The sequence below is a fragment of the Fistularia commersonii genome, chromosome 32, assembly GCF_037954325.1.
Source record: "Fistularia commersonii isolate RoL2024-O1a breed Wild chromosome 32, RoL_Fcom_v1.0, whole genome shotgun sequence".
NCBI classification, from domain to species: Eukaryota; Metazoa; Chordata; class Actinopteri; order Syngnathiformes; family Fistulariidae; genus Fistularia; species Fistularia commersonii.
In genome coordinates, this window is record NC_141315.1 from 3,315,141 (window position 1) to 3,342,431 (window position 27,291).

Consider the following 27,291-nt stretch of genomic DNA (forward strand, 5'->3'; position numbering starts at 1 on the left):
AAGCCAAACTGAAATGGTTGGGTCATGTACAGAGGAGGGAGAGTGATTATGTTGGTAGACGGATGCTGGAATCGGAGCTGCCAGGCAGGAGGTCCTGAGGAAGACCAAAGAGAAGATTTATGGACGAGGATATGAAGGTAGTTGGTGTGAGAGAGGAGGATACAGAGAATAGGATTAGATGGAGAGGGTTGATTCGCTGTGGTGATCCCTGAAGGGAAAAGCCGAAAGGAAAAGAAGTGAAGAAGCCAATGTTCTTGTCAAGTCATTGTTTACTGTCATATCAGTATGAGGTGTAACTTCAAGCCAAGGCCAAATTCCTTGTATTTATGAACATACCTGGTCAATAATTTTTATGATTTCATCACACCCACCAAAGTGAAAATAATAGCTGTATCTGGGTCTCTGTGAATCCATGGTGAGTCCTCCTCCCGGGAGCCTGCCATGTTGCATCAGCCGCACAGACAGAATTTTTCAGTCTGGGTGCTTTGGCAGTTGTTCTGCTGTTATTTCTTTTGTCACACTTGTTTCAGATGGGGTGGTTTGGGATAAAAGGGTGTAAAGTTCAGTAACTCATGAGACAGGATTGAATGATATTAGAACTAAAGTTTTTTTTTTTTCTTTTGGCTTAAACCAGAAATGTTCTCTCTTTAAAAATGCATTCCAAGTTTTCCGAACAACTGAATATTTTGGACGGTGTTGACAAACCAGTCAGTTTGTCAAACTTGCAAGAGAAAGGCTGGCAAGGAAGGGCCAAGTAAATCATTCTCTCTCTGTCTGTCACATTCTTCTACTGACATTGTACAGTATTACGCCGAATAAGGACATCATTCATCCTCAAGATGAAAAAACAAGATTGAGGATGAAGAGATACAGAAAGATAAAGACATGCAAATGTGTTCTTGATTGATGGAAAGGCAGCTTTTTCAAAGATTACCGGAAATAAACATGATGTTGATGTAGATGACCCATAACCAGAGCATTATTTTCTGCAATATGTAGCATCCAGTGAATAAAATGTCAGAAACAGAAAGGGTGCGGTATGGGGTTTATTCTTGTTTGTCTGACTCAGGGGTCTAGAAAGCTTTTATTCTCAGCTGACAGAGCCTTCCTCTCCTTTCCTCTCAAGTGAGAGCACACACTGTATAATCAAGTGCTATTTTGAGCTCAGATTTTCTTCAAGAATTTGCATTGTTGTTGTCCCTGCTGTGAACACTCTCGTGCTGCGATCATCACCTCTGCAGTGAGCGTGTCTGGCGGCTGCAGCACTTAAAAACCATTTGAGCATCAGCATTTAAAGAAGGCAGATTATTGTGTTAAAACTCACACTTTGAAAAATGTTGCAAAAAAAAAAAAAAAAGTTTGAAAATTTTTTTTTAAAAACGTTGCTTAAAATGTTGCTTAAAAATATTTTTGAAACATTTTGGTATTTGAAAGGTATTCCATCCCAGAACTAAAGATATCAGGTTTTTCCCATGATGTCGATACATGTTTGAGAGAACCACGAAAATGATATGCTAAGGAAGAAAAGGTAACTCGGTCTAATGTTATTCCTTCATCCCTGCCATTTGAAAGACTCTCCTTTCTGTGCTACAGTACATAAGATGAAAGAGCTCAGTAAGTGGCGAGCATCAGGCCACCACCTGCCATAAAGTCAGGAAAAATGATAAAATATATGAGCAGCTTGATGAACTGCAAGATGCACACATTTTTGTGTCCCTCTGTAGAGACAAAAATCACATTTGATGCAATTTGATAACAGAACTGGGTCATGATTTGAGAAATGTTCTTCACACCACAGCAGGCGCACACACTACACACAGACACACAAAAAACACATTCGCGCAACACTCTTTGCCAGCTTAGTCTGAAGCCTGCCAGCAGCTTTTCCACTGCCAATTAATTTTATTTGGAGTTAATCATTTTATTTATGGTCATTAAGAACAAGCAGTCTTCTCGGGCTCTGGCTTGTCAACTGTAATGAAAGTGCTTGGATGGTTGGAGTGCTGTAACCGTCAACGAGGCATTTTCTTTTGGAATTCAATGGCTTATAAATATAGGTGTGAAATGACTGAACGTGAGAGAAAAAGTGTATAATTTCACATTTAAAGTGAATTGTGTTTCATGCATACCGTGACAAGAAATTGCTGGAAAGGGCTTCTCTTTTGAAAAGCACCAGTTTCAAAATTTGGCATCTTGATTATTTCGAGAACACACTTTGTAACACCCTGTTTTGATGGCCAATGCCAATTGGGAATTATCGAAAAAACACTCAAACATAGCTGGCCTTCATCACACTAATCACATGCAATACTACTGATGTCTTCACCATCAGCTTCATCGAGCGTTAACCGTGTGTTTAAAAGCCCAAATAGTCCACAATCTGATTATAATTCATTTACACCTGGCTAGAGAACACGTACGATGTGAAAAAGGCATACTCTGATACATAGTCCTGACTCATATATGAAAGTTGGCAGACATCGTGATAAGGTCAGCAAAAAAAAAATTAAAAAATTAGGAAAATTAACATTTTGGATGACCTTTATATACCCGAAAAAGTATAAAATAAATATAATCAAGTACAGCTTCAGGTATAGCTAGTTATACTCACAAGGATCTTCAGGTCACCAATCACCTGTGTTTTATCATGTTTAAATACTGGTATATATATACATTGGGACGATTGCATTTCATATATGAAATATACTGCATTGCAGTTAATATTTCACGAATAAGAGATTACACAACATGAGTTCATCCAAATTTATTGAGAGAGTGAGGGTCACAGGACAGCTAGCCATGCAAATAACTAGCCTGGTAGTGGTACATCACCTGGATAAGGCCGATCCTGAGCCAATTTGGGTTCTAGTCATTGACAGTAATGTTTAGGATTAGCATGGCGCAAACACACATCATAAATTTGCACTTGGTCCAAGCTGCTATGCTCTCAAAACCAGAGTCCACATTTTTATACAAACTGCCAAAGCAAAGATATACATTGACACGAGTGGTTATGTGGAGTAGAAAATAAAGGGAGGGACTAGAACTATTGTGCATAGTGTTTTAAGAGATTTGTGCTGAAAGGGCTCAATTATAGCTGATGTCATGTGAAAGATTAATGAATGGTCTCCTGTTATTGGTAATTGTGACGTTAATGCCCTCAATTGTTTCCTGGATAGCTGCAAACCTCTTGGTTTTGAGTGCTAGTTAATATATATTCATAAAGCTATTTACAAATACTATCATACTGTTATTTACAGATATTGCTCAAACAAAAGGCAGTCTGTCAGTGCCTTGTGGTTTGTAACAAAGCAATAAATCTAATTCTTTTTGGGGGGATTTCACCTTTCATCAAATTTAAGAGCAGTAATGAGATACCTAGACTGTGATTGACCAAATTACAGGTATTCATATACAAAAAAAGAAGAAAAAAAAAACAACTTTTTTTAGACCCCCATTTTTCACCCTCTTTTGACAGACAAAACCGAGTTTGGTTTATAATCAAGCTTCTTGGATTTTTTTGGCTCTTTCCTTGGGAAAAAACAAAACAAAAACACAAGCATTTCAGATACTCTGCGTGGCACACCATTCTCACTTTGTAGAACACGGCCATATGTGACGCCAAATATTGCATGACGTTACATACAGATAACCTCAATGACAGGAAGCAGATTCTAATGGTTTGATTTATAGCCACACGGAGTGGTGTGAACTGTAAAATCCGAGGAGAATAGAATTGAAGGGCAGACTGAGAGACAAACTCCCTGAAGTGCACACAAAGCATTTGTCACATCAGTGCTGTGAAGAGCACAAATGTGGTATAATCAAATCACTTGAGAGCAGTCTGAAACACAGATACCCTCCCCCAGAATATGCGCATCTGTGTGTGTTGTGACTTTCATTTGACTGCGTGAGCAGCAGAAAAGACTTTGCTTCAAAATCTTTACATCCGTTCAGTGTAGAACCTGAATTGTTTCCTCGTCAGACTTGGAATGACACATATGTACATGGCGAAAGTCACACTGCAACAGATGCGTTTACATTTAGAGCAGCAGCCTGCACGTACAGTGCAAACGTGGCATCAACAAATAATTCGATGTCAGGGCTTAGGGGAAGGTAAAACAAAACGGGAAAACTTGTATACACAGGAAACCATGATAAACATCTACAATCATTCACAATCTGATAGGTCTTGTTTTTCACACCATGTACAATGAGATGAAGACAGTTTGCTTGCAAAGTCTTGCAAATCCTGTCGGCTTGGAAATGCCTTGACATCATAGTAAGGTAGTCCTCTTGCCTTTTTCTTAGACAGATGGCCAAGTGAGGTAGCCAGACTTTCTTCACATGATGCTACATCTGCGTTGTGCATGTAAAAACACACATAATGTAAAGATATGCTACAAGAAAGTAGCTCTAAGTAAGCCCCTCGCTAATATCTCACTTAGCCTTGGAGTATTCTGCGTCCTAAAGCATAGTTGTTGACCTTTATATCTGTGGCCACTCGAGATTTTGCTTGCTGCCACATTCTGGAGAGGTGGAGGTTGGTGGCGATCAGTGAGGTGCTGGATAAACACTCCTGAGTATTCCTGTCTTCGTGAACTTTACTACCAAACTGGGTTTCCAGGAGAGGCCATCATATTTCTAGCAGATAATTCACAGGGACCAAGCCTCTCTTTTTTCCACTGGTCAGCCTGAGGAAACCGTCCGTCTCCTCATTCTTTCCCACACAGATCTGCAGTTAAGGAGTGTTGGGAGGGTAGAGGGTTGGGGGGCAGGATGAGAGGGGGAGGGGCAAATCAGAAATGTTGTCCTCTAATTTCAGCACTTTTCTGCATTAATTTGCATAAAACTATTTAATGTATTCAGAGGGAGTGCGAATGATTGTATGCACATTCACCTGAGCCTCTTTCACAGTCATCTGGCCTTTGTCTCTGTTGCCATGGAAACCAGCCGTGACCTTCCACACCCGCTCACCAGGACGGACCCGCTGCACAAAGTTGGCTGGGAAAAATCCCACCTTGTTTCGGCTTTTCCCCTGAAAATATGACCAAGCAAAAAGTTCTGCACTGTTCTTATCTCAGTGCTTTAAGTACAAAAATCCATGACTCACTCTGATGGTTGTTGACAAAAATTCACAGCTACTTGTGCATCACTGCCTCCTGCCTCTGAATGACCGCAGGCCTCGAAAGTCCTTGTCCTACTTTATGCAACCACACTTGATTTTGATTGCTGCATTTGCTTATTAACAAACTTTGGACCACATTTCTATGATGGTGACAAAAGTGAATTTAAAACAAACCACTACAAGTGGTGGGAAAATGAGGATAAGAACATTTTGGCTTTTTAGGCCAAAAGCTCTGTTTGTATCGTTCTAATACGGCAATAAGTTTCTGGTACACAGATGTATAAAGTAATTTATGATTAAATTGACCTTTTTTTGTTTCTACAGGTCATTACACATACTAATCAAAGAAAAAGGATATTGAGACAGAAAGAGTATAACCATCAAATCTTTGATTGACATTTTTTTTTCTTCTTCTACTCCTTTCTCCTTTCGGCTTTTCCCTTCAGAGGTCGCCACAGTGAATCAACCTTCTCCATCTAACCCTGTTCTCTGTATCCTCCTCTCTCACACAAACTACCTTCATATCCTTGATTAACATTTTAAAGCAGTTAATTAAAGCGACACATATTCATTTATTCAAAAGAAAGCTTTTTTCAATATTGCTTATGTGTCTATTATTCATCCCTCAGAGAAAGAAGGTTAAGAGCATCAGCTGAAATCTCCTGTCCCACTTTATGTTTCTACTTCATGAGAACAGCTAAATCTGCTGTGATCCACCACAGCCTCCAACTCTGAAGAGACTGGCCTTTGACCAGGAAAGAATCAGCGAATCGCATGCGTGTCTGACTGGTTATTCCACCATATCTAATCTAGAATAAGTTAAATGGTCCTGAGAGAAATAAAAAAAGAGGGAGGGGGGTTATTCAATAGTCTACCTTCCACCAATCCTCATTGGAGTCATCTGTGACTTGGACTCTATCACCGGGTCTGCAAGAGACAGTAAAACAGAGTACTTAAAATAAAGCAGAGGGATACGATCATTAAAGCATTTATGAGAATTACACGAGAAAACCCAGCATCTAAGTAGTTTGCTTAAAGGACTATCAATAAGGTACACTCTTTGACTTTAAAATCTATTTTTCCATTAAACAAATCTACTTTGGTTGTTGGGTCTTCAATTAACTGTTATCTAGTTCTCTCTAAATCAAGTTTCAGGATCTGGATTTTTGCCAGTTGGTTGTGACTGAGGTTAAGTTGCCTTTTTCAAATAAAATCAGAAAATCAACAAAAGTGGGTGACTGACACACAAACATGTATTCTTTTACAATCTTCAATCCTTTAAATAATCTGAAGGCTTCGTCCACCTGAAAACATGCAAAGCTCGACTCACTTTCTCGAGATTAGTTGTAGGCCGTCATAAAACTACTATTTCTTGTTGTGTTTCTCACTAACAGCGGTTTGTTTCTCCAGCTCTTTCCTCATCCCACTCCTCCCAACTCAAAACCCTTCAGCTCCCTCCAATTGTCCCACTGAGATGGCAGATGGTGTATATACGCACATCCCCAATCTCTCATCAGTGACTCTTTGACCCCCCCCCCCCCCCACACACACACACACAGAGTATAGAAACTTACTGTAGTTCTAAGTCATTCTTTTCCTGAGGCAGAAACTTATAGAGAGCCACATAGGTGTGGATGGAGTGAACCTCAACCCGCTTGGGAGTCTAAAAAAAAAAAAAAAATAGTGGACAGAAAAAAAAAAGAGTGATCCAGAGATATGAATATTGATAACTGTAGGTTCCTCAAATTGCAGTCCAAAAGTGAGTGGAAAGGGGAGAGAGTTTAAAGGGAGTTGACAGGGTGCAGCTGCACCGAGAAAAAAAAGAAAGCAGCTGAAAGATGAGAGGAACGCTGACTACACACCTTCAGGCTGACCCTGTCTTCTGAATCAGCTTTCTCGCTTTCAGGAGGGGTGAGCACTGAAAAGATACACAGGCAGATAGGTAATTATAGGGTTAATCAGAGTACATGTGAGAGGAGGACAGAAACAGCAAGAGTGAAACAAAAAGGAAAAGAAAAAAGGGGACAAATATATAGAGAGAAAGAGAGAGGGAGAGAGAGAGAGATGTCTTGTCAGTTGCAGCAAACAGGAGGAAAGCAGGCACCAAGGTCATTTACTTTTAAGTGGCAGCAGTAAAAACAAACATGATCCCCCCTCCTGGGACTCAAGACAGTGGGGGGATTGTGCTGCCAGGAGGACGAACACATGCAGCGAACTGTACGTTCCTGGGATTAATGTGGCTTGCGTTCAACAATTTCCAAATCATGGGCTCATTAAAGTACGTCTCATCTCGTTCTAAAATGTTGCTTGTAATTCTCCTTTGCAAAACAAGTCACATTTTGGGAGGGATTTAACATTTGGTCTTCAGATATCAAAACAAATCATGTGATCAATTTGTTCCTGGTTGAAAGTATCTCATTGAGAAAAAAATCCTGATAGTTTGATTTGTTCGTATTGTCTAATGCTGTTATTATATGATGTGGTCGTGTTTCAATCACGTGTTAAAATTCTTGGTTTAGTCACACTGGATCTTAGATGCAAAGAATCTACAAACTATAATCACAGAGGAGCAAAATGTGCATATTGGAGAGAGCAATCCAAATGGGGCAGAGATTTAACCTTAGGTACATCTTGCAAAGATATGAGATTTTCATCGTATGATGATCTAAAAAAATAAATAAATTGAGTTTTACAGTTTATTAAGCTATACAAATCCTTTTACGGCACTCCTGTCAGTCAGAGCTCAAGAACGGTAGACCAGTATGTCGACCCTCTATTCTATTGTAATCAGACTTGGTTATGGTTGTGGTTATAAGTGTGGTTAGTATGAGTTTGAAGCAAAGAATGGATCAGACCTGGGAGCCAAATGGACATTCCTGTTCATCCTTTCCACAGAGGGCCCTTATCAATGATGCTTATGAACCTGCTATTTCATCGTATATTGTGAATGTAGTAAAAATCACCCTAATTTTGGAAATAAAGTTAGCCTTAACAAAACAATTGCCTTTTGTTCAGTCCAATTACAACCGAGCCTCCTGAAGGCCCAATATACACATATGGATAGCGTGACCACATTACCATACCACCTCTGACTCATTTTGGGCCCAGAAAGACCCAGCAAATAGCAGGTGGCAGAATGAAAATGCTAATAATGAATCTTTTAATAATGAAACGCATTTTTGCTTCCCCCCTTTGGCATCGTACATACATTGAATCATAGTGTCCTCTTTGAATAAGTTGCCACCTTTTCTCCTAAACAAACCCTTCCCGTGGACATCCCAAGAATGCATGAGCATGACTTGGGAAAATGCAATTTTGCAATCTACCAGCCAGAGGAGTGGGACTTTTGGATTGTTGCTTTCATTCCCATATACCATGCCTGGTTTTTAGGCGCAATTGAGTTTTTCTTTATTGAAAATGCAGTTGCTCCTTTTTCTAGATTTATCAAACCAATCTGAAGCTCAAAACCCATACAAGGAATTTAGCTGTTCAAAATTAAGACTTTTACATATCCTCAACCGCAGTCCCCAAACTGGGACCAAACGGAATTACAGTCAAAGCAGCACATTAAACTCATCTTGCTCTTTTACCTGAAGTAAAATTTCTGTCAAAGTCTAGAAAGTACAGGTCATAAATAAATCTGCATGATCAAGAATTTAGTGAACCCAAAGCATGGGTTGCAGTTGACCTCAACTCACCATGAGTTGACTGCCTATATTATGGAAAAAAAACGGGGGGAAAAAAAAATACAGTGCCTAAAAAGTTATAGTGCATAAAAGACTATTCAACTGTGTGATTTCCCTTAAAGGGCTTTTTTGAAAGCTGCTATCTCTTGACAAAAATAAACGTATGAATAAAATGTATGAATTTGTACTTCCTGGGATGGCTTCCTCTTCAGCAATCGTCTGGTTCTCCAGTTTGTCATGTATTTTATCTGCCTATAATACAGAAAGCCAGCAAAGTCAACAAAATTCTTCATGTGATCATTTTCTTTACGAGATTATGATTTGAGTTGTCCGTATAATTTATGTATGTGTGTGTGCGTGTGTGTGTACGCATAGTATACCTCATGACAGGGTGACTCTGAGATACTGCTGAAGCTGGAGCGACTCATCTGAGCCAGTGATGTCCCATAGCGCAATGCTTCATACACAGGGTCAAGACTGCCTTTATCTGCCTCTGCACAACCAGACAAGATGGGACAGAGGAACATATGTACAATTTGACAGCTGACACTATACTGACAGTGACACACACACACACACACACACACACACACACACACACACACACACACACACACACACACACACAAGTCTGTCACACGTCAAGGGATGAAGGCCACAGATGTGGCAATTAGTCATCCTTACAGCCTGCTACTGTGATAAATCAGCCTGTGCTTCCATCACTCACCCTGCGCTGCGGGAGCTTCTCTGACCACGCCCAGGGGATCGGTGGTAAGCAGCGGAGAGCTGAAGTTCCTCTTAAAAGCCCCTGTCTGAGAAAGTTAGACAAGAGAGTGGACATAGAGGTGAGATTGTAGCAATGATAAATAGCGATTGAAGTGGAAAAGAAAGTCGGAATGCTTTTGCTGCGGGACAGAATATTGAATCAAAAACAGTTCCACTCCCCTGTCCAAAAACTGCAGTAGAATAAAAAGCACTTTAGCCTGAAAGCATTTTCAGACCTAACATCTTTTGTCTGTAAAATAAAAGGATAGATTTGTCTGCTTCTAATGGAAGCAATGTTAGCAATGTTGATGTTATACATTGCTAACAAAAGCAATGTATAACATTGCCCCTTGGCTAGCTGATAGTTTATAAACAAACATTCAAACAGTATGACAATCACCACCTCTATTGCCCCAAGAGCCATTTCTCTCACATTCTCAACGAAAATCTATATACCTTTAATCCGGCTCTTTCCCTCACAATGAAAAGCTCTGGACCACTTGGTGAGCACAATAATTGTAATGAATCCCCAGATGAGGGAACAGGCTCAAACATCAAGCATATGATCCAAATAATTAAGAGATATTATTCTTTTTATTAGAAATTATCAAAATCTACATGGAAACACCTGAGAGTTGTGCTGAATTAGAAGATGGACTTTCTCATAAAAAAGCTGATATCATGAGTGAGCAGAGTATGACATGTAATGAGTTAATTAGACGGAGGACCTGAAAAATGTCTCAATAGTATTCAAAATTTTATTAGGGAATCGTAAACGCCTCCAAAAAAACGTACGATTGACTCAGAGATGATGTATCTGTAATTAACTAAAAGGCACTTAACTCTGAATATAACAGAGCAACAGAGTGTTTTACCAGTCCAAAACTGGAAAGAAGAAAACTTCTACTCATGCGAATGGAAAGGATAACCACAAAAAGTAAGTTTACTTGTCTATTCCAACAGATGTTAGCTCAGTCAGCTAATGTGAGTTATTACTATAGCCTCATTACCCACTGCTGGTGGTAGATACTCACCAAATGTCTCCAAATACTGCAGTAATGAGGCATGACTATGTTTTTCCCCTTTTCTTTCCAGTAAATTTAGACCACATTTAGGAACAAAAGAGGTCTGTCACTGTCAGACTGGAGATGATCAACCAATGTAGATCAGGGACTGAACAATCTTTGATATAGGAGTCCGTATCTTTATTTAGCCTGAGAAATGTGTTGAGCTCCAATATATGACTCATCAGATAACATTTCAAAGTCATATTTTTCACTGATGCACCCATGAATTTGTTCAAAATTCTCCATCAAGAAACCGCTTGCAAATATAGCATCAAAAAGGTATTTCATCTCATTTCTGCAGAGCGTCCGCTCTAACTTGTATACGCCGAAAATAGCAGTCCATGAAAAAATTCCTAATTCTTTTTTCTTTAATTTTGAAGGCAAAGTTAAATAATAAATAATGCAATGAGTGCATACATTATGCTGCCGACAATGTGCAATTATGCTGTGACTGGTTATGTACAGATGCAGCCATTCGAGTGGACATGTGCACAAAGTAGACATTGAAAAAAGTGAAACTAAACAAGGAGAATACTGAGTTACTTGTGCGTCATTCCTGCCAGTTTAAGTCAAATGTGACGTGACTAAACAAACTAAAGACTCTGATATTAGATTGAATGAAAAATAAATAAGTAGGTGTCCTATTAAACCAATTCTGGCTATTTTTGTTCTACTTTGAAAATAAAAATGTCACGGTAAAATTAGTTTTATTTTGGAAGTGAAGTATCACTGGCTTTATAGATTTTGTACAATTTTATGTGTTTCTGCCAGCAAAAAAAGACCAGAAAAGCTCTCACGTGTACTTATTTGGCAAAGCATGTTTGAGTTTGTTGCATTTTGCTTACTATTGCTTTTATGATCTTTGGTTTAATTAGTTTATGTCATGTGTTTCCTGGGACACAGTTTTGTGACAAAAATAAAAGGACTCTCCTTAAATAAGGTTGGCACATGCTTCATTTACTGTTCGGTTATGCTAATTGGCAAGTGATAATTAGCCTCATCTCCTCTGGCAGTGCTGCAATTTGAAATGCATTAGGTATTGCAAATTGGAAGTAGATTCATCATTTCCCAAGTGTTTGAAACCTTACATTTTCTCTTCCACACAGGAAAACAAACACTAGCCAGAACATTAGATCTCAACATCTCATCAGTAGTGAGTGTAAAGGATTACTGTACAACCTTTAAGAGATTACAAACGCCGATGTAACACACATTGCTTAGTAGACATCTATAGAATGCAGGAATGGTACTCGTGCTTGAAGATGAGCACAAAAAGTCTAGAGTAGATCGGTGTGTTTTGCCATCCTGCAGACATCATTATTTTATGCAGAGCTAAGCAGTCTTATTTCTGAAACATATCTCAATTAACATTGATTTGGAAATTGTCCTGATTCCAAAAGAAATGAAAGCTGCTTTATTCAGAGAAGATTTTAGGGCAGTTGGTCATTTATGGGAGCACTCAGCAAATGGGCTGAAAGCGAGCCAGAGCAGGTGCAGTCAACACACACACCCACACACATTCTTCTGCTGTAACATTATTTTGTCGTAGTGATACTCGCTTTTGAACATGGTGCTTTCACCTCTTGATGATAGCGTTCTTCTCTTGCTTTTTACTGGACTCTGGTGCCAGCAGATACTTTACGCTTTCATTCCTGCAACCACATTAGCAATTTCTATTGTGCAAATTCTTTCACTCCCACAGGAGAAAGATTCACTATTCCTATGTTGATATACAATGAGATTCCAGAAACAAAACAGAGTCCATCTGAAAGAATATTGGTTTTGCATCACTTTGGTTGACAGGCATATGTTATGTTTCTCAGATGTATAGGAACCAGCCGCCATTTAGGTTCACAAAAATTCCTAATCCTTGCTTTGATGAGTGTGCAATGATCGAAAAGGACACTGACGAAGCCTTGGCGAGAGCTTGCCGTGTCATATCCTCGAGGGATTGTGTGTGCTCAAACACACTGAATTTCACACTGAATTAGCCAGACCAGCTGGTACAGGGAGATATTGATTTTTCCAACAGAGTTGAGAGGGAAGGAAGGAAATGTAGCACACAGACAAGACAGAGGACAAGAGAGGAAGAGAGAAGGGCATTATGAGAGACAAACACCACATGCAAGGGAAGACAAAAAGGCTGAGTGATAAAATGTTGGGACCTGCCCATTGGAACCTATCTGTGTCATAACTTTTGTTTCTAGAACAAAAGTTATGGTATTCATTGCTGGGAGATAATTGTAGCCGTTACACTCCTCTGATATTTATGTCGCAAAGCTCTGGTTACTCCAAATTAACTTCACAATTGTTTATCCAAGCTGGTTTTTAGGAGACTTTGTCTTTTTCAAACAACATGGGGACAATGAAGCTACTCAAATCCTCCATCTATGGAGGAGTAAATGTGGTTTCTTGATTTGAAGGGCAAAGTTACAGCCAAGATAAGATAAGAGACATATTGCTTTCCACATTAGTCTAAAGTCACAAGGCACTTCATCCACTTCAATCAAATTGTGTATTAACAATTCATAAAAAATTATTTTTGGGTGGGAAAAATCTTGCTTCCCTAAGCTGGACTACAGTCACGGTAGAAATGGAGCTGCAGCTATTCAGCAAAGCAACTGAGTGATACTGTTGAGATCGAAAAAACTTGTGAGGTTGCAATGAATAGATTAGTTGATACAAAACCAACCTGTCCAATTACACAATTGCCATCAAATGATAGCGACAACTTGCTTTCAATCTACACGCCAGTAGCTACTTGGTAAAGAAGTAAAATATTAACACATGTCAGAAAAATGACTGTTGAAGGGCAAAGTGACATGTCAGAAAAGTTAGACAACAATTTAAGATTTGTCACACACACACACACACACACACACACACACACACACACACACACACACACACACACACACACACACACACACACACACACACACACACACACACACACACACACACACACACACACACAGACACAGACTGCTTTTCACACCCCTGTCAGCACTAGATGACAAAATATTGTCTTCAACCTAAGTGTCAGATGCCAGTCACGTACATAACACTTAAAATTCTATTTCTGTTTATTCAAGGTGAGAAGTAAAGTTAAGTGTTAAGTTTAAGTTTTATGTTCAAAAGGCACAGAAATGAGACTCAAATTCAGAATGTTCTGCTCTTACCTTGCCATTACAAGGCTGCTGGGACAATTCAGATGAGCACCAGAGATGGGCAGCCAGCTTACAGGCTTTGCAGCGAAGCCCCTGCTTCGAGTTACCTGCGTGAACATCAACATCCATTTTATCATAGTATCAAAACTGTTATCTGTTAAAAAAAAAAAGAAAAGAAAAAAAAGGCCTTTCCCCACTATCCAACATTTGCAGGATGCTGCTGTTTCTGTTGTAGTATAACAAATTAATATATGTATTAATAGGCTATAATTGCTTGTCTTACCACCATTCAATAAGCTGAAATGACTTTTCTGAGTTACATATCCACACCAAGACAACACCTATATGTTAATATCTGTGATGAATTACAACAGTTTTATGGTATTTTAACAACCAACAGGAGCTATAAGATTGCATTTAATCCTACAACGTTCAGTTTCTGTAAAAGGACCTGCCCTGACATGGGCCAATCATGAATAAAAAAAAGAAAAGGAAAATAAATGCATTTTCTGTCATTTCAAATTAGCCTGCACATGTATTTATCAATAGAACTGTTGCAACAGTGTTATGACAAAAAAAAAAAAACACTGTAAGGGTGTAAGGGTGCTCCTTAGTAATCAAATAAAACATCCCTTTTTCTATTATGATCTTTGTTTGATGTGTGTTTAGCATTAACTTTGATGATTATGAGGAAATGAATGCAGGTTAGGCTCTCTCTCAGAATGGTGTTTGGTGGGCTTTGAGGACACACACACACACACACATATATATATATATATGCAGAACACATTAGGTAGGGAAATATAATAACTGTTTGTATTATATTTCAAATGTCTGTGTACAGATATCCATGCAAAAAAGATTAATCTAAATGTTTCTGACATGATTTTTTGTAAATACTGTTTTTTTTGTACTTGTGTTTATTTAAATAGCACATTTATTAAATAACACAAATGCTACTCCATGCTTAAATGCAAATATCAGACATTCATATTATACAGTAGTAAATATCATTATGCATACACTCTTGTATCTGATGACAAATCAGGAATAGTACATAGGCTATTCAAAGGAATGACTAATGAGCTCTTGAGAAGGTTTTAATAGTTTGCAAGTGGGCCAGTGACCTCAGGTACAGGCTTTGAGTATTTATCACAATCCTATACTGAGCCATGAGAAACGTCAAGACTGGCCATTAATCAGGTGACTCTTCATAATGAAAATTCTCAGTAAGGTGCAGTTTCTCCGCCGGCTTTGTTAAAACAGTTCAACAATACAAAAATATAGCGTTTACAATGTGATAGACACTTCAAAAACAGCGAGACATTACTTATGCAATTTGTAATTTGACATGTCTTACAACAGGCTATTCTGTCGTTGTAAAACTGGTCGTAAACTCTAGTGTTACTGGAATCTGTCACAAATGAAAATAAGGCTCTTATTTATTATGATTTGACACATATAGCTGGCCAATCAATTTTTATTGTTGGCTGGGAAATAATCCAAGACAACTGCTCTGTACAGTAGACTGGGTACTATGAACAGTTCCGCTGACAAATGTCCACTTTAGAAAAGACTATACTACCCCCAAAGGAATTCTGCTTCTGGAACCCAACATGAGACAGCACAGACTGTCAATTTAGATAGGGACTAATGATTTTTTTTCTGCCTGATGATACAAAAGAATGACAACTCCAACTTCACCTTTCTTTGACTGGATAGTAGAGCTGCAGAAACCGGTGAAAATTTTACTCCAATTACCTGCTTTACTGATACTTCATGGCTGTAACTGATAAAATGTATTTATTGGGGATTTCAGTGAACCAGTCACAGCCAATTTAACTCAATGGCTGTTTCATCAACTGTTCTTTTGTAGAAACTTGAGGAGTTTAGTTTAGTTTGGTTCTGCATTTGTACATGACAAGTTCACATGGGAAAAAATGAAAAAAAAAAGAACTATTTCTCCTACAAGAATGAAATCATTCAACTTTTTTTAAAAACATTTTTTGAATGTCCTTCAATATTATCATATTATATTATATTAAGGTTAACAGTAGGTTTTTACATATTTCTGCTAATTACATCCTAACAGTTATTAATAATGGAAATTAAGGAACACAAGGAATGTTCAATTAGTTAGACCATATACCGATACTGTGTACAAACAAGGATGTAATAGGTCTAAATTTTTTTCTTTTATAACTTTACACTTGCTTGTACTGTAACCCACCTTGGATGACATGTTTGCATCGATGGCAGCTGCTTGGTCGACGAAAGGCATGCTCCTGAAAACAGTGCGTCTTGATTGGCTGGGCTTGGACCTTCAGTTGACTTTTGGAGGTGAGTGACAGTGAGGGACTGACGGCGGGGGAATGTGTAGTCTCTGACAATGAGGGGTTTGGACTAAGAGATGGGGAAAGCGTAGGAGATCGCTCGTAGGCCAGCGGGGACTCAGACGGAGGAGGAGGTGATTGTGGGGCCGGAGGAGTGGTAATAAAGGTGGAGTGAGAGCGAGAGTCACCATTGCTACGCTGAAAAAAATTGTCCACACTCTTGCTACGAATGACTGATTTGAAGGACAAGGAGCGCTTCAGCCGCTGCAGCTGAAAGAGAAAAGCGAGACATTCATTAAAATAATATAAGACCTGAACATGAAAACTACAAACCGTGTTCATGCCAAGTAATTGAATGGGGTCCAGCTCTCCCATTTATTTTTATCAACAATTCAACAATCAGTATTAATAATGGTAATTATTCAGAAAATAAGTAGTATAAAATGCTTTCTGTAACATTTGATACAGGCCTAAAACTCAAGATTTAGATATTTACAATTTAGAATTCCCTCACATTTTAGGATTTTCATATGACTGATTCAATTGATATGCATTTGTGAAAAAAATGTTATTAATAATACAAAAATGTACAATGGTTAAACATTTTCACTGTTGCTCAGGACTGCCAATTTCATGTCGCATACTGGGTAGTATGCAGTAGTTCTAAAAGTTGATTCTTAAGGATTTTCAATTGTTACACAATACTTCTCAGTGTTCAGGAACTTCAAACTGATTATTGGTGAAGACATAAAAACCTTTCTAAAAACCTCAAGTCACGCAGTGCATAATTAAAGGTTGGTAGGATGTTTGGTCTTGAAAAATGAATAATTGTTCACCCCCTATCAGCTAGTTCTACCTTTTGACTGTCCTCGCACCCCCACCCCATCTTTAGATCACAAATTTGCTAACCCTTGTGAATCCTACCTAATCAATATCCCTTGAAATTCACATTTGATTAGTTTCATTGAGCGATCTGCACCTTGGCATTTGATGTAATCCGTGTGTACAACAAACACGGTTAGTCCAACACGCTACATGTCTTACATTACCATATGACCACCATTCTTTATTCTTTGCCCCATTACAAAAATAAATAAATGCATTAATTAAATACAATCCTGATGACCCCCAGGACAAAGGATCCAGGATACGCAACTTTTTGAAGATTCATTTATCAAGTGTGAGGACAAAGATGAAATACATCTCAGGGAAACCTGCACAGGTTGTGTTAAATTTAGCATTTATTGTGCGTGTCCAATATTCTTCAATTGCAGACTCATTAATGTGTACCTATTTTGAGCATAGTGCTTCACAAACAGTACAAACAGTTTGATTCATATACCTGATTTTTTGTTCGCTTATGAGGAAGGAGGTAGTGTTCGCACCATGTATATTGCACCTTTGAGCTTTGAAAGCCCCTGCATTACCATCTGCACTCCTTTGCAGAAAATCTGATCAATATCATTGAGCAGATTCTTCTTTTACTTATTTAAGCTACAGATTCACATGTGCCAATTAGCTTGAGTGATGAAGCGTTTTCTCCGTTGACCCATTTTGAGAAGGGCTCTCGTAAATGTTTTCTTCAGGGAGCTGAGTCCACATTTTCCTTAATGGCCTCCTCTTGGCTCAAGCTTGTGGTCCCTTTGGTAATGGATGTTTCTCAATTATATTTTTAACTTGTCTGGCTGTGTTAATCTGCTTTGCAGCAAAGGCCAGTCCTGTTCAGTGCCCACTGAAGCTCTGCAAGCTTACAGTAAAACACAACGCAACACAGATCTGATATAATGAAGTCTAAATAAGTTAAACAATGTACAAATACTATTTAAACACAACAGCTCTATGCAGTTCCTCAATAGATTAATTAAAAATAGATGATTGCTGAAATGATTACAATCTGCGGACCCATATTGTACAAAGTGTAAGGAAAATAAAAGCTACTATGCTCTACTGTTAAATGGAGATTGTAGATTTATCATTTCAGTCAAGACAACTATTGCTTGCAGGTATAAAAAAAAAAAAAAAAAATACCAGAGTCAAGTTAAATACTCGATTTCAGTGGACTGGGGATTGAGACCACCGACCGTCTGGGGGCACAGATTCTTGCAATTGAGACACAGCGGCCTGACTAATACAACTTTTTTATTATGTTAAGAAGGAATAATTTCTGAAAGAGAAGAGCAAGAGAAAAAACTGCTCATTTCTCTTTAAAAGAGTCTTGAAAATGTTATTTATGGATCAAAGTGCTGGAGACCCAGCACACTCTTCACTACTCACAGCAATTAATTCATGACAATGCAACTAGATTTGGAACTGAAAGCAATGTGGTTTTGAGGGAAATGAAGAAAGAAAAATAATAGAATAGTATGGGGTAGATGAGTTAAGAGGAAGAAGAAAAGAAAAACTAGAAAAGGCCTAGAAAACAGGAAAAAGGGGAAAAAGACCAAACCATCAACATTAACTGCCAGTGTCTTTTGAAGCCTCACAGTGAACCAGGGTCTCTCTATCACCCCTAAGAGCCGATGTCTTGGCCTTGTTCTTTGGTCCAAGTGAAAATGAGCACTGGGGTGTTTGCTGGGGGCTTCTATAAATAGGTTGTTGTGATGAATGCCTGGATAAATTAATGATTAGGGAGTGGGGGTTGAGTTTTCACACAAGATGCCTGTGAAAGGCAAAAAGTCATCCTACTGCCACTACAATCCAGTCAAATCGCCTTAATTTCTTAATTTCTACAGATGCTGCTCACATAATTGATTACAATTTGCTGTAAACAGTGATTTCCTTGACAGAGTCTTGAGAATTGAATTCTATTTACATCAAAATCGCAGTTGTAAAAAGGACAACAACAAAAATGCCGCATAAAGGGAAGGTATAATGATGAAGAAACGATTGTGTATGTGTATGATTGTCAGGCTATAATGTTCTGTTTGGATGTGATGGGAAATTACTAGACTTTTGTGGATAAGCAGGTGATTGTGAAGCATGTGTGTAATTGATGTCAATCAGCCAGCGCAAGCGTGACTTCAGGCCTCTGCCAGAAAAACTATATAACGGTACATCATGCCATGAGGGGACAATAGTGAGTGGACAGCTGAGGAGCTAGATGACAAAAGAAGGGCTGCATTTTTATATAGTTCTAACTTGCTTAACATGAATAAAATGCAATTTTCCTCATAAACGGGTTGAGGCAGTCATGCAAGGCTGGCTTCAGCCTCAGAAGTCAAGGCACAGGGTTCTACCTGAGCACTGTCTGACAGGGTATCTGGAAAAGTTAGGCATCAAAAATGCAACTCACTGGTTGTGGTAATTATTGACAGGAAAAAACAGATTTGGAAATGAAGTGACAAGACAACAAAGGAATGAATATGGATTTGAATACAGAAGTGAAGAGGGCATTTAAGAGGATGAAGAGTGGAAAGGCACTTGGTCCAGATGATATCCGTATGGAGGTATGGAAGTGTCTAGGAGACGAAGCTTTAGAGTTTCTGGTTAGATTATTCAACAGGATCCTAGAGAGGGAGAAGATGCCTGAGGTATGGAGAAGAAGTGTGATGGTCCCCATATTTAAGAATAAAGGAGATGTGCAGAACTGCGGCACTTTTAAAGGAATTGAGTTGATTAGCCATGCAATAAAGTTATGGGAAAGAGTAGTTAAAACTAGACGGAGAGCAGAAGACAGCATTTGTGAGCAACAGTATGGTTTCATTCCTAGAAAGAGCACTACAGATGCAGTATTTGCGTCACGAATGCTGGTAGAGAAGTAAAGAGAAGGCATTGTGCTTTTGTAGATCTAGGGTGCCAAGTGATGAACTACGGTATTGTATGAAGAAGCCTGGAGAGGCAGAGAAATATGTTAGACTGGTGCAGGACATGTATGCTAGCAGTAAGACAGTGCTGCGGTGTGCTGCAGGTGTGACAGAGAAGTTCAAAGTGGAGTAGGGATTTCTTGTTTGCAGTGATGATGGACAGGCTGACACATGAGGTTAGACCAGGGGTGGGCAAACTGTGGCCCACTGGTCTTCATGCAATACATGCTTTTTAATACTGCCAAAGATCTGTACAGAATTCATACTTGATGTGAATGATTCGATCAATGAATGTGAGAGCTCAAACAGGAGATTATTTCATATTTGGAGGTATTTGAGAATTTTCCTGAGCTGAATGACACATCGGGTTTGTGATTTAGCCCAGTGATTTTTAACCAGTGTACCGCGGCTCACTAGTGTGCCGTGAGAGATTGTTCAGTGTCACGTCTGTGACACGATGACGTAGAAGTCAATGTTAGAGTTAGTGCTGCGCGACAGTGATGGAGATGGACAAAAGAAAAGACGTGAGCTCAAGGCAATACAACGTAAGCTATCTTTCATTTGGATTCACTTTCACCGGGGATGCAACGGCACCGACTCCGCTGTGCTTGGTGTGTGGTGAGAAGCTATCCAATAGCGCCATGGTGCCAAGCAAGCTTAAACACCATCTCCAAACGAAACACCCTTCCATTTGAAACAAGCCTATGGGCTAATTTGTACGCTTACGTACAAACAATGAGAAACGGGCAATTTTTTGGGAGAAAAACCACAAAGGTAAACAAGAGAGCCCTCAAAGCTAGCTACCTTGTTGCTGAACACGTAGCTAAATTAAAAAAGTCCCATAGTGTGGCCGAAACATTAATACTGCCAGCTTGTAAAGCTTGAGCAAGAGCTTCGTGTGTCATTCTACCATTACTGCCAGGATATCCATTGTGTGTTCATCGAAACAGCTACAGGTTTCACACTGAGTATAAATACATTAAAACTATATTATTAACTATATGTATTACATGTACAGTGCACCTCTGACGCAAGGGATTGCTTTCATTATTAAAAAAAAATAGCTCAAGAAGTCTGCATACTTTTGTTGAGGCATGGATAAGCTTGGCACTCTCTTGGGGGTTGTATACTCAAGTAGCAAGACTTGAACCACCTTTAGTTGTCATTCCACTTTTTTCCCCTTCAAGTTGCTGAGTCATTGCTTGTGAGGATTAAAAAGCTCTAGTCTACTTTATCTCCCAAACATCTTATCCAAAGACTACAACACTACATGTGAAACCCATGGCTGGAGGGGGGGGTCAGTGTCTGTAATTATGGATCCACTAACCAATGCTTTTTACACAAGGTTGGTGGGAAAATGGGCCAATATGCAACCAGTTTGCTCAACAATTTAGTCAGCCATGATGGTTTAACAGTCACAACTTCTTGTCACTAAAAGTGAGGGTTGGAATAACAGTCAGTGATGGAATTTCCCCTCAATTAATGCCAAAGATGTTATCAATTCTGGCAATATATGGTAATATATGGTAAATGCAAAAATATCCTGGTGTAAATGTTTTATTCAACAAAGCCTTGGAGGAAACTGTGACGATAGTATATCATGGAAAGTTTCAAACTTGAATACTTTTTCAGACAATTATGAGTTTATCATAAATTCATTAAACTCTAAACAACATACAACTATTAGTTGCTTAGCAACACAAGCTTTCTCTAAGGAAAAGACTAACTTGTATCTGTATCATCCAATGAGTCTAGTCATTTTCAACTATTTCCAAAGTGACCATGCACACATCCTCATTATCTTAATAATAATATGGACTTTGACTTTAAGGGAAAAAATAGCCACAGGAAGTTCAGTCACAATAAACCTAGGGTCAACAAGAAACAATGAACTGAATAAACTCCACGCTCATCCTCAATGGACAATCAAGGGCAGTAATTCAATAACTTCATCATTAATTTCAACAGCACAGTGTAGCACTGGATACATTCAGGGTGACTCCAGAATTTAAATGATACTTTCATGAACAAGACATTTTAAATGCCCTCTCTTCAAACTTTGTTCCTTTTCTTTACTGGTGTAACTATCTAACTTTATCTGTCACTCCGAAAGCTTTCTGTTGTGTGTTTCTTTTGCAGACTACAGTTTGTTTTAAAGGCCAGTGCCTCAAGTCAATCATTCTGACAGGAAGAATACAATCATATCATTGTTTGTCAGAGGTTTGGTGACTGAGAGACCCGCCTGCTAACAGTGATACTGATGAAACAAACACCACGAGAAAGAATACACTGTGCTATATACAGTAATCTGTTCAAAAGTGGACATGTGTGACAAAGGATCCACACGCAGTCATTTGTAATCAAAAGAGTTTGGGAGCAGACATATCCAGAAATTCAGAAGTTAACGAAACACATTATGTTTCATAAAAGAACACATGAATTTGTCTGCCAGGGTTTTGGAAAACTAGAAATGGAGATAAATAACAGAAACCTAAATGAAAAATGAATGCTAATTCAATCCTGAATAATTCTTGTGCTGATCACACGGGAACATTGACACTTTTTTTTCTTCTCTCATTTTTAAAAGTGAATTTGTTCTCATGTGCCAGCTCATCTCCCCTCATTTATGTTTCCCCTCATTTCTATTTTTCGACAACAGTGCACTTGGCTCTTCCCGACCGCTTTTTCACACCCCTTTCTCTTGGTCATTACTTATATGACCTGGCTGGCTATCTTACTCTTAATTCACCAATTTTCTCCCAAGCACTCAGGCAACCACCACAAGCCAGTCTTCTAAAATAGCTCTTTGGCTGTAAGGTAAATTTAATTATAAAAAATCCTGCTAAGCATGTCTCTTGCCATTCAAATAACCAAGTGTATGTTATTTTAATCATTTTGCTATATATAGATTAATTTCAGTATATTTCACAGGGGTAATAGGACAAGATGGCTACATTTTTCACTTGTATAATAATCAATTCAAACCATGATGTGAATAATGAAATATGGGTCTAAAGAGGAAGTACACGAGGAAATACAAGACAAAGAGAAGTTGTGAATGGGAAACAGTCAGACAAAACGTGAAAAATGCGTATTGCAGGTTACAACAATTTAATAAATGAGAGCAGGATGAGCCATGGTTTTTGGGAATCCTATTGGAACAGCATCAGGATAGTAACAATTCAAGGAAGAGAGCATGAAGGACGAAAAGGAAGAGATGTGTGGCCATCATTTCTCCTAATAAAAATGTCTTTGTGTTGGCTGAACAAGCGATGGGCTGTGTAAATGCCCTGTGGACCAGGGCACAGCACCACATAGTGTTATCAGCATTTACACCTACTGTCTTTTATGGACCTCAAACTTTATGCAGCAGGGAGTTGTGAGCACAACTATATTTCCTTCTGCACAAAACCACAGCTATATGAACGATTGCTTTGATTCGCCAAAATTCTCTGCATCCACAGCAATGATTGTCACTATCCATGTGCTGAAGACAGAATATTTTTGGAGACATTGTCTTAGGGTTGTTATGGTGGTGGAGGTGGAATAGTGATTTATTTTACTGTCACGGCCTCTATTAAAGCCACTTCAGAAGACTAGTAGGACCACTTAGCACTGTAATAAATACTCAGAGAAGACTGACAGTGGATAGGGACTCAAGAGTGGAGGACGGTTGATGAGTGAAAGACTAACAAAGCCAGTGAAATGGGAAGAGACAGAGAAAGGCAAAAAGGCAACAAGAAAGGTTAATACTAGATGTGTAAACCTATAAACATGATGATGGAGAGCAATGAGAAAAAATAGCTCTAAATATGTTTTGGAACAGCATACTCAAGAAGATAGAAGGGCATTTCCAGAAGTCAAGTTGTAATACATATTTAATCTTTCATTCTACTGTGGGATGTGGGCTGGTTGCAGTTGCCAGCAGGGGCTTGGCAAACATGGAACTACATGGCTGACACAGCTTGGAGGATTGTTTCCACCCAATTCTGTTTTGTCTGGGCAGCTATTTGCGTGAAATATGACCCAACCCCTAGCTAGTCACACCAAACATCTGCTAGTGTATTGGCTCATAAATTCATGCAGCACCTAAACGCCCACCATCCATTGTGCTGTCTGCAGTCAAATAGAAAAAACAACAAGCCCACCCTGCCAGGCTGGTTCCGAGCTCCCTTGGTGATGACCAACAAGAGTATGCCATAATGTGATGTGCAGCTTTGCAGTGCCAATTAAGTCTGTAATAGTGCTTTTATAAAAAATGTATATCAAAAAATATGCTGCAGAACATTTAGGTCAAGTTAGTAAGTGATAATCTGAAATGAATTTCTGGCAGAGAGGAAATCACTTAAGAAAAACCAAGATAAATCACAGATGTGATTGAAGAAACTGATCATGACGCCATAAAGAAAACAAACCTGTATTGTAATATCATGTCACCTCTAACAAGCTCCAAATTAAAAGAAGGTGTGATAGAGGAATTTACCTTTCCTTGCTTCATTGGCATAATGTTGACTAAAAGGTTCTCTGGCAGAATTGAAGGATTGATTTGAAATTAACTTAACAGTATATATGTATGTATGAGTGTATGTGAATTGTATGGGTAAACCAATTGTAAAACAGACATATTGTGAGTATATCAAACCTCATTGAGTCCGTTGACCCAAGTTTGTTTCATTATCTCGCACCCCTAAAAAAAACTGTAATTTCAAAAGTGCTTTTATATCTCAAAAAAGGTAATATCCCTGTTTCCCAAAAGCTTCTGGTGCCACCAAGAGATTCAGATAATCTGTGTGTCATGTGGTTTATGGTTTTTATCATATAAATTCAACTCAGAAATATAAAAGAAGCGGATACAAAGAATAGGGTTAGAAGGTGGCTGATGATTGGCTTTGGTGACCCCTGAAGGTAACAGCCAAAAGGAAAAGAAGATTTAACAGTTAAGACTTTGAAGAGGCAGTAGAAGGAAATCTTTTACATAAATTAGCAATAACAGAACGCACACAACACATAATAATGGTTAGTACTCCCGCTTCGCAGCAAGCAGGTCCCTGGTTTCACAGGAGGAAGGTATGTTCAGTGTCCGCATGGGTCTCCTCCGGATTCTCCAGTTCCCTCCCACAGTTTAAAAACATGTACAAGATTAACTAAAGAACTTAAATTGCCTAAATGTGCCTAAATGTGTGAATGATGGACTGAATGGTTGTATGTCTCTGTCTGCGGATGACTGGCAACCGGTGGGTCATGATATGGGTAGTGAATGAAAGAATACACAGCAACAATCTTGCAAACCCTAACATACTGTCACAAAGGGCTTTCTTCAGTGGTCCATTTGCTCGTACACCAAAGTCTTGTTCATTGAGTCAGAAGCAGTTATTGTTAAACACAGGAATATTGTCATAGTAACAGAACCTGTTCAGTTTTTTGTTTGGTAAAAGACTGGTCTCACTGGTCATGTTTGTTTTTTTTCTTCATGCAACACATGCTGTTAATCTAAAGAAGATATAGTGCATTAAGTTGCATAAACATATTTACAAAACATTTAAAAATATATAAAATGGGGCAATTTTGGGGGATGGGGGATTTTCATCATCACTCATCACTGACTAGAAATTGAGTCTGCGATGGTGTCAAGGAATAATATGGTGATAAAATGTATTTATAAAATCAATTTGGGTAATCCAAATGTACTCTGTAAAATATTCTAACAGACTAGCAAAATAGTGAAACTGTTAGGACTGTATGGCTGTGGACATGGACCCCCGCATCTAAATCCATCCATGTCTTTCATCCTATTCCCTGGTCTCAAGGTTTTTCCCATAAGAGAAGAGCCAAGACCATCATCCACTGGGCCATTCAGAGGATAGTATATTAGAGGTTTTATCCATACTGATATTAAGAGGAAGGAAAACAAAAGCAAAAATGTTTATCTTGTTGGAGCACCTGCTATTCATGTGGAGTGAGCTAAACTTATCTTATGCCATAGCAGTTTAGATAGCCAATATTTTCAAAATTTAACAATATTTATCACCAGCACTTCCAATTTCTTCATTATGTTCAATACTTGATGCTGTAAATACGGCTCAAAAACAACATGATGTAGAATATTGATGTTGATTTTTTCAATATCAGCACACGTCAGCCAGCATGGACGCATATATCTCGAAAGACAACACAAAACATCTTTCTCAAGCTAACCTCAAGTAAAACTCAAGTTTTGTTTTCCTTTCTTTTTCTTTTATTGACATTTGCTTCACTGTATATGATGATGTTTTGTAAGTTCATGATACTTGAAACTTCTTTTCACAGTTGTTGATGAAAAAGAAGAAAAATTGAAATCACAAAAAAAAATAATAATCCAGGCGGTGTATGACCAGCATTTGTCACATCACAACCGGTAGAGCTAACAACCTTGTGGCAAAAGCATTTAAATCCAAAACGTACTCTTTCCAAAAATTGGCTTCCTTATATATGCTGGAATACAAACATTCATAGTTGCTGTGTTATTTGTGTTTGCAAAAGGAATTTCACTGAGACAGAGATGCAAACCACAATTCTTAAATGGCTTAATTATGTGAAAGGATATTTCTTAAACATCTGTATAGTATCTAATCTAATTCTAACGGACTAATTGAATATGGATGCCATTCAAAGTGTCTAGCATTTTATGCATCCAGTGGGGTTAACATGCAACTGAAGCTCGTTGATGTAATCTCTGACCCCTTCAGGGTCAGGCAAGTTACAAGAATTAAAGCTGATTAGTTTTGTTACGCAAGACCTGTAGCCACGACTGAAATAGTCTCGTTAGAATTAAAAACAAGTTGTTTGAACGCAAAGCAAACGGTTCACACAATTCTTAAAACTGAAGCCCCACACACACACACACACACACACACACACACACACACACACACGTTACCTTTGATTCAGGCTGGCTGGGCTGGGGTCTGTGAAGGTTTTGCGGCTCATTCTCCTTCTCGCTGATTTCCGTCATCTCAGAAAAAAAATACGTATTCTATGAAAAAAGTCACATAAATTGGAAAAATAAAGTGTGAAATCCACGGCGAATAAGAGACGAAGAAACTAGGCGGACACACGTTGAAACATCGCTACAGTCTCTAAACCACAGAGGCAGAGCTAGTTTTAGTCGTCGAGTCGTCTGTAATGCGCTGAATTCATCGCTAATTTGGGGGAAATTCCGCGAGGAAGACAGACCTTTGGATTTCTTTTTAAATAAATGTCGAATTAAACCGCGTTAAGTGGGGAGAAAGCATCCGACGGAGGGAGTGTTCTGGCTCGGTCCTCTACCCCCCGCTTCTCGGCGGATCTTCCCCCCACCCGC

General features: G+C 38.7%; 1 protein-coding gene across 1 annotated transcript; it reads right to left on the minus strand.

Annotated features, from left to right (window-relative positions):
* Positions 1 to 2,758: 2,758 nt before the first annotated feature.
* On the minus strand, positions 2,759 to 27,291 carry LOC147215153 (SH3 and cysteine-rich domain-containing protein 2-like). The gene is made up of 11 exons (XM_086140029.1): positions 26,869 to 27,291; positions 16,047 to 16,419; positions 13,829 to 13,923; positions 9,542 to 9,626; positions 9,195 to 9,307; positions 9,003 to 9,066; positions 6,991 to 7,046; positions 6,703 to 6,791; positions 6,004 to 6,055; positions 4,901 to 5,038; positions 2,759 to 4,735 (listed from the first exon to the last, which is right to left on the minus strand). Exons 1-11 carry the CDS (start codon positions 26,941 to 26,943, stop codon positions 4,637 to 4,639), a joined length of 1,239 nt encoding a protein of 412 aa, XP_085996155.1. The 5' UTR covers positions 26,944 to 27,291; the 3' UTR covers positions 2,759 to 4,636.

Bases quoted from the DNA above. Each gene is read 5' to 3' on its own strand.
- LOC147215153 (XM_086140029.1), bottom strand. From the start codon at position 26,943: ATGACGGAAATCAGCGAGAAGGAGAATGAGCCGCAAAACCTTCACAGA. The intron at 13,924-16,046 runs GTGGGTTACAGT...ATGTTCACGCAG, and splicing joins ATGCAAACATGTCATCCAAG to GTAACTCGAAGCAGGGGCTT. The intron at 5,039-6,003 runs GTAGACTATTGA...TCATATTTTCAG, and splicing joins CCAATGAGGATTGGTGGAAG to GGGAAAAGCCGAAACAAGGT.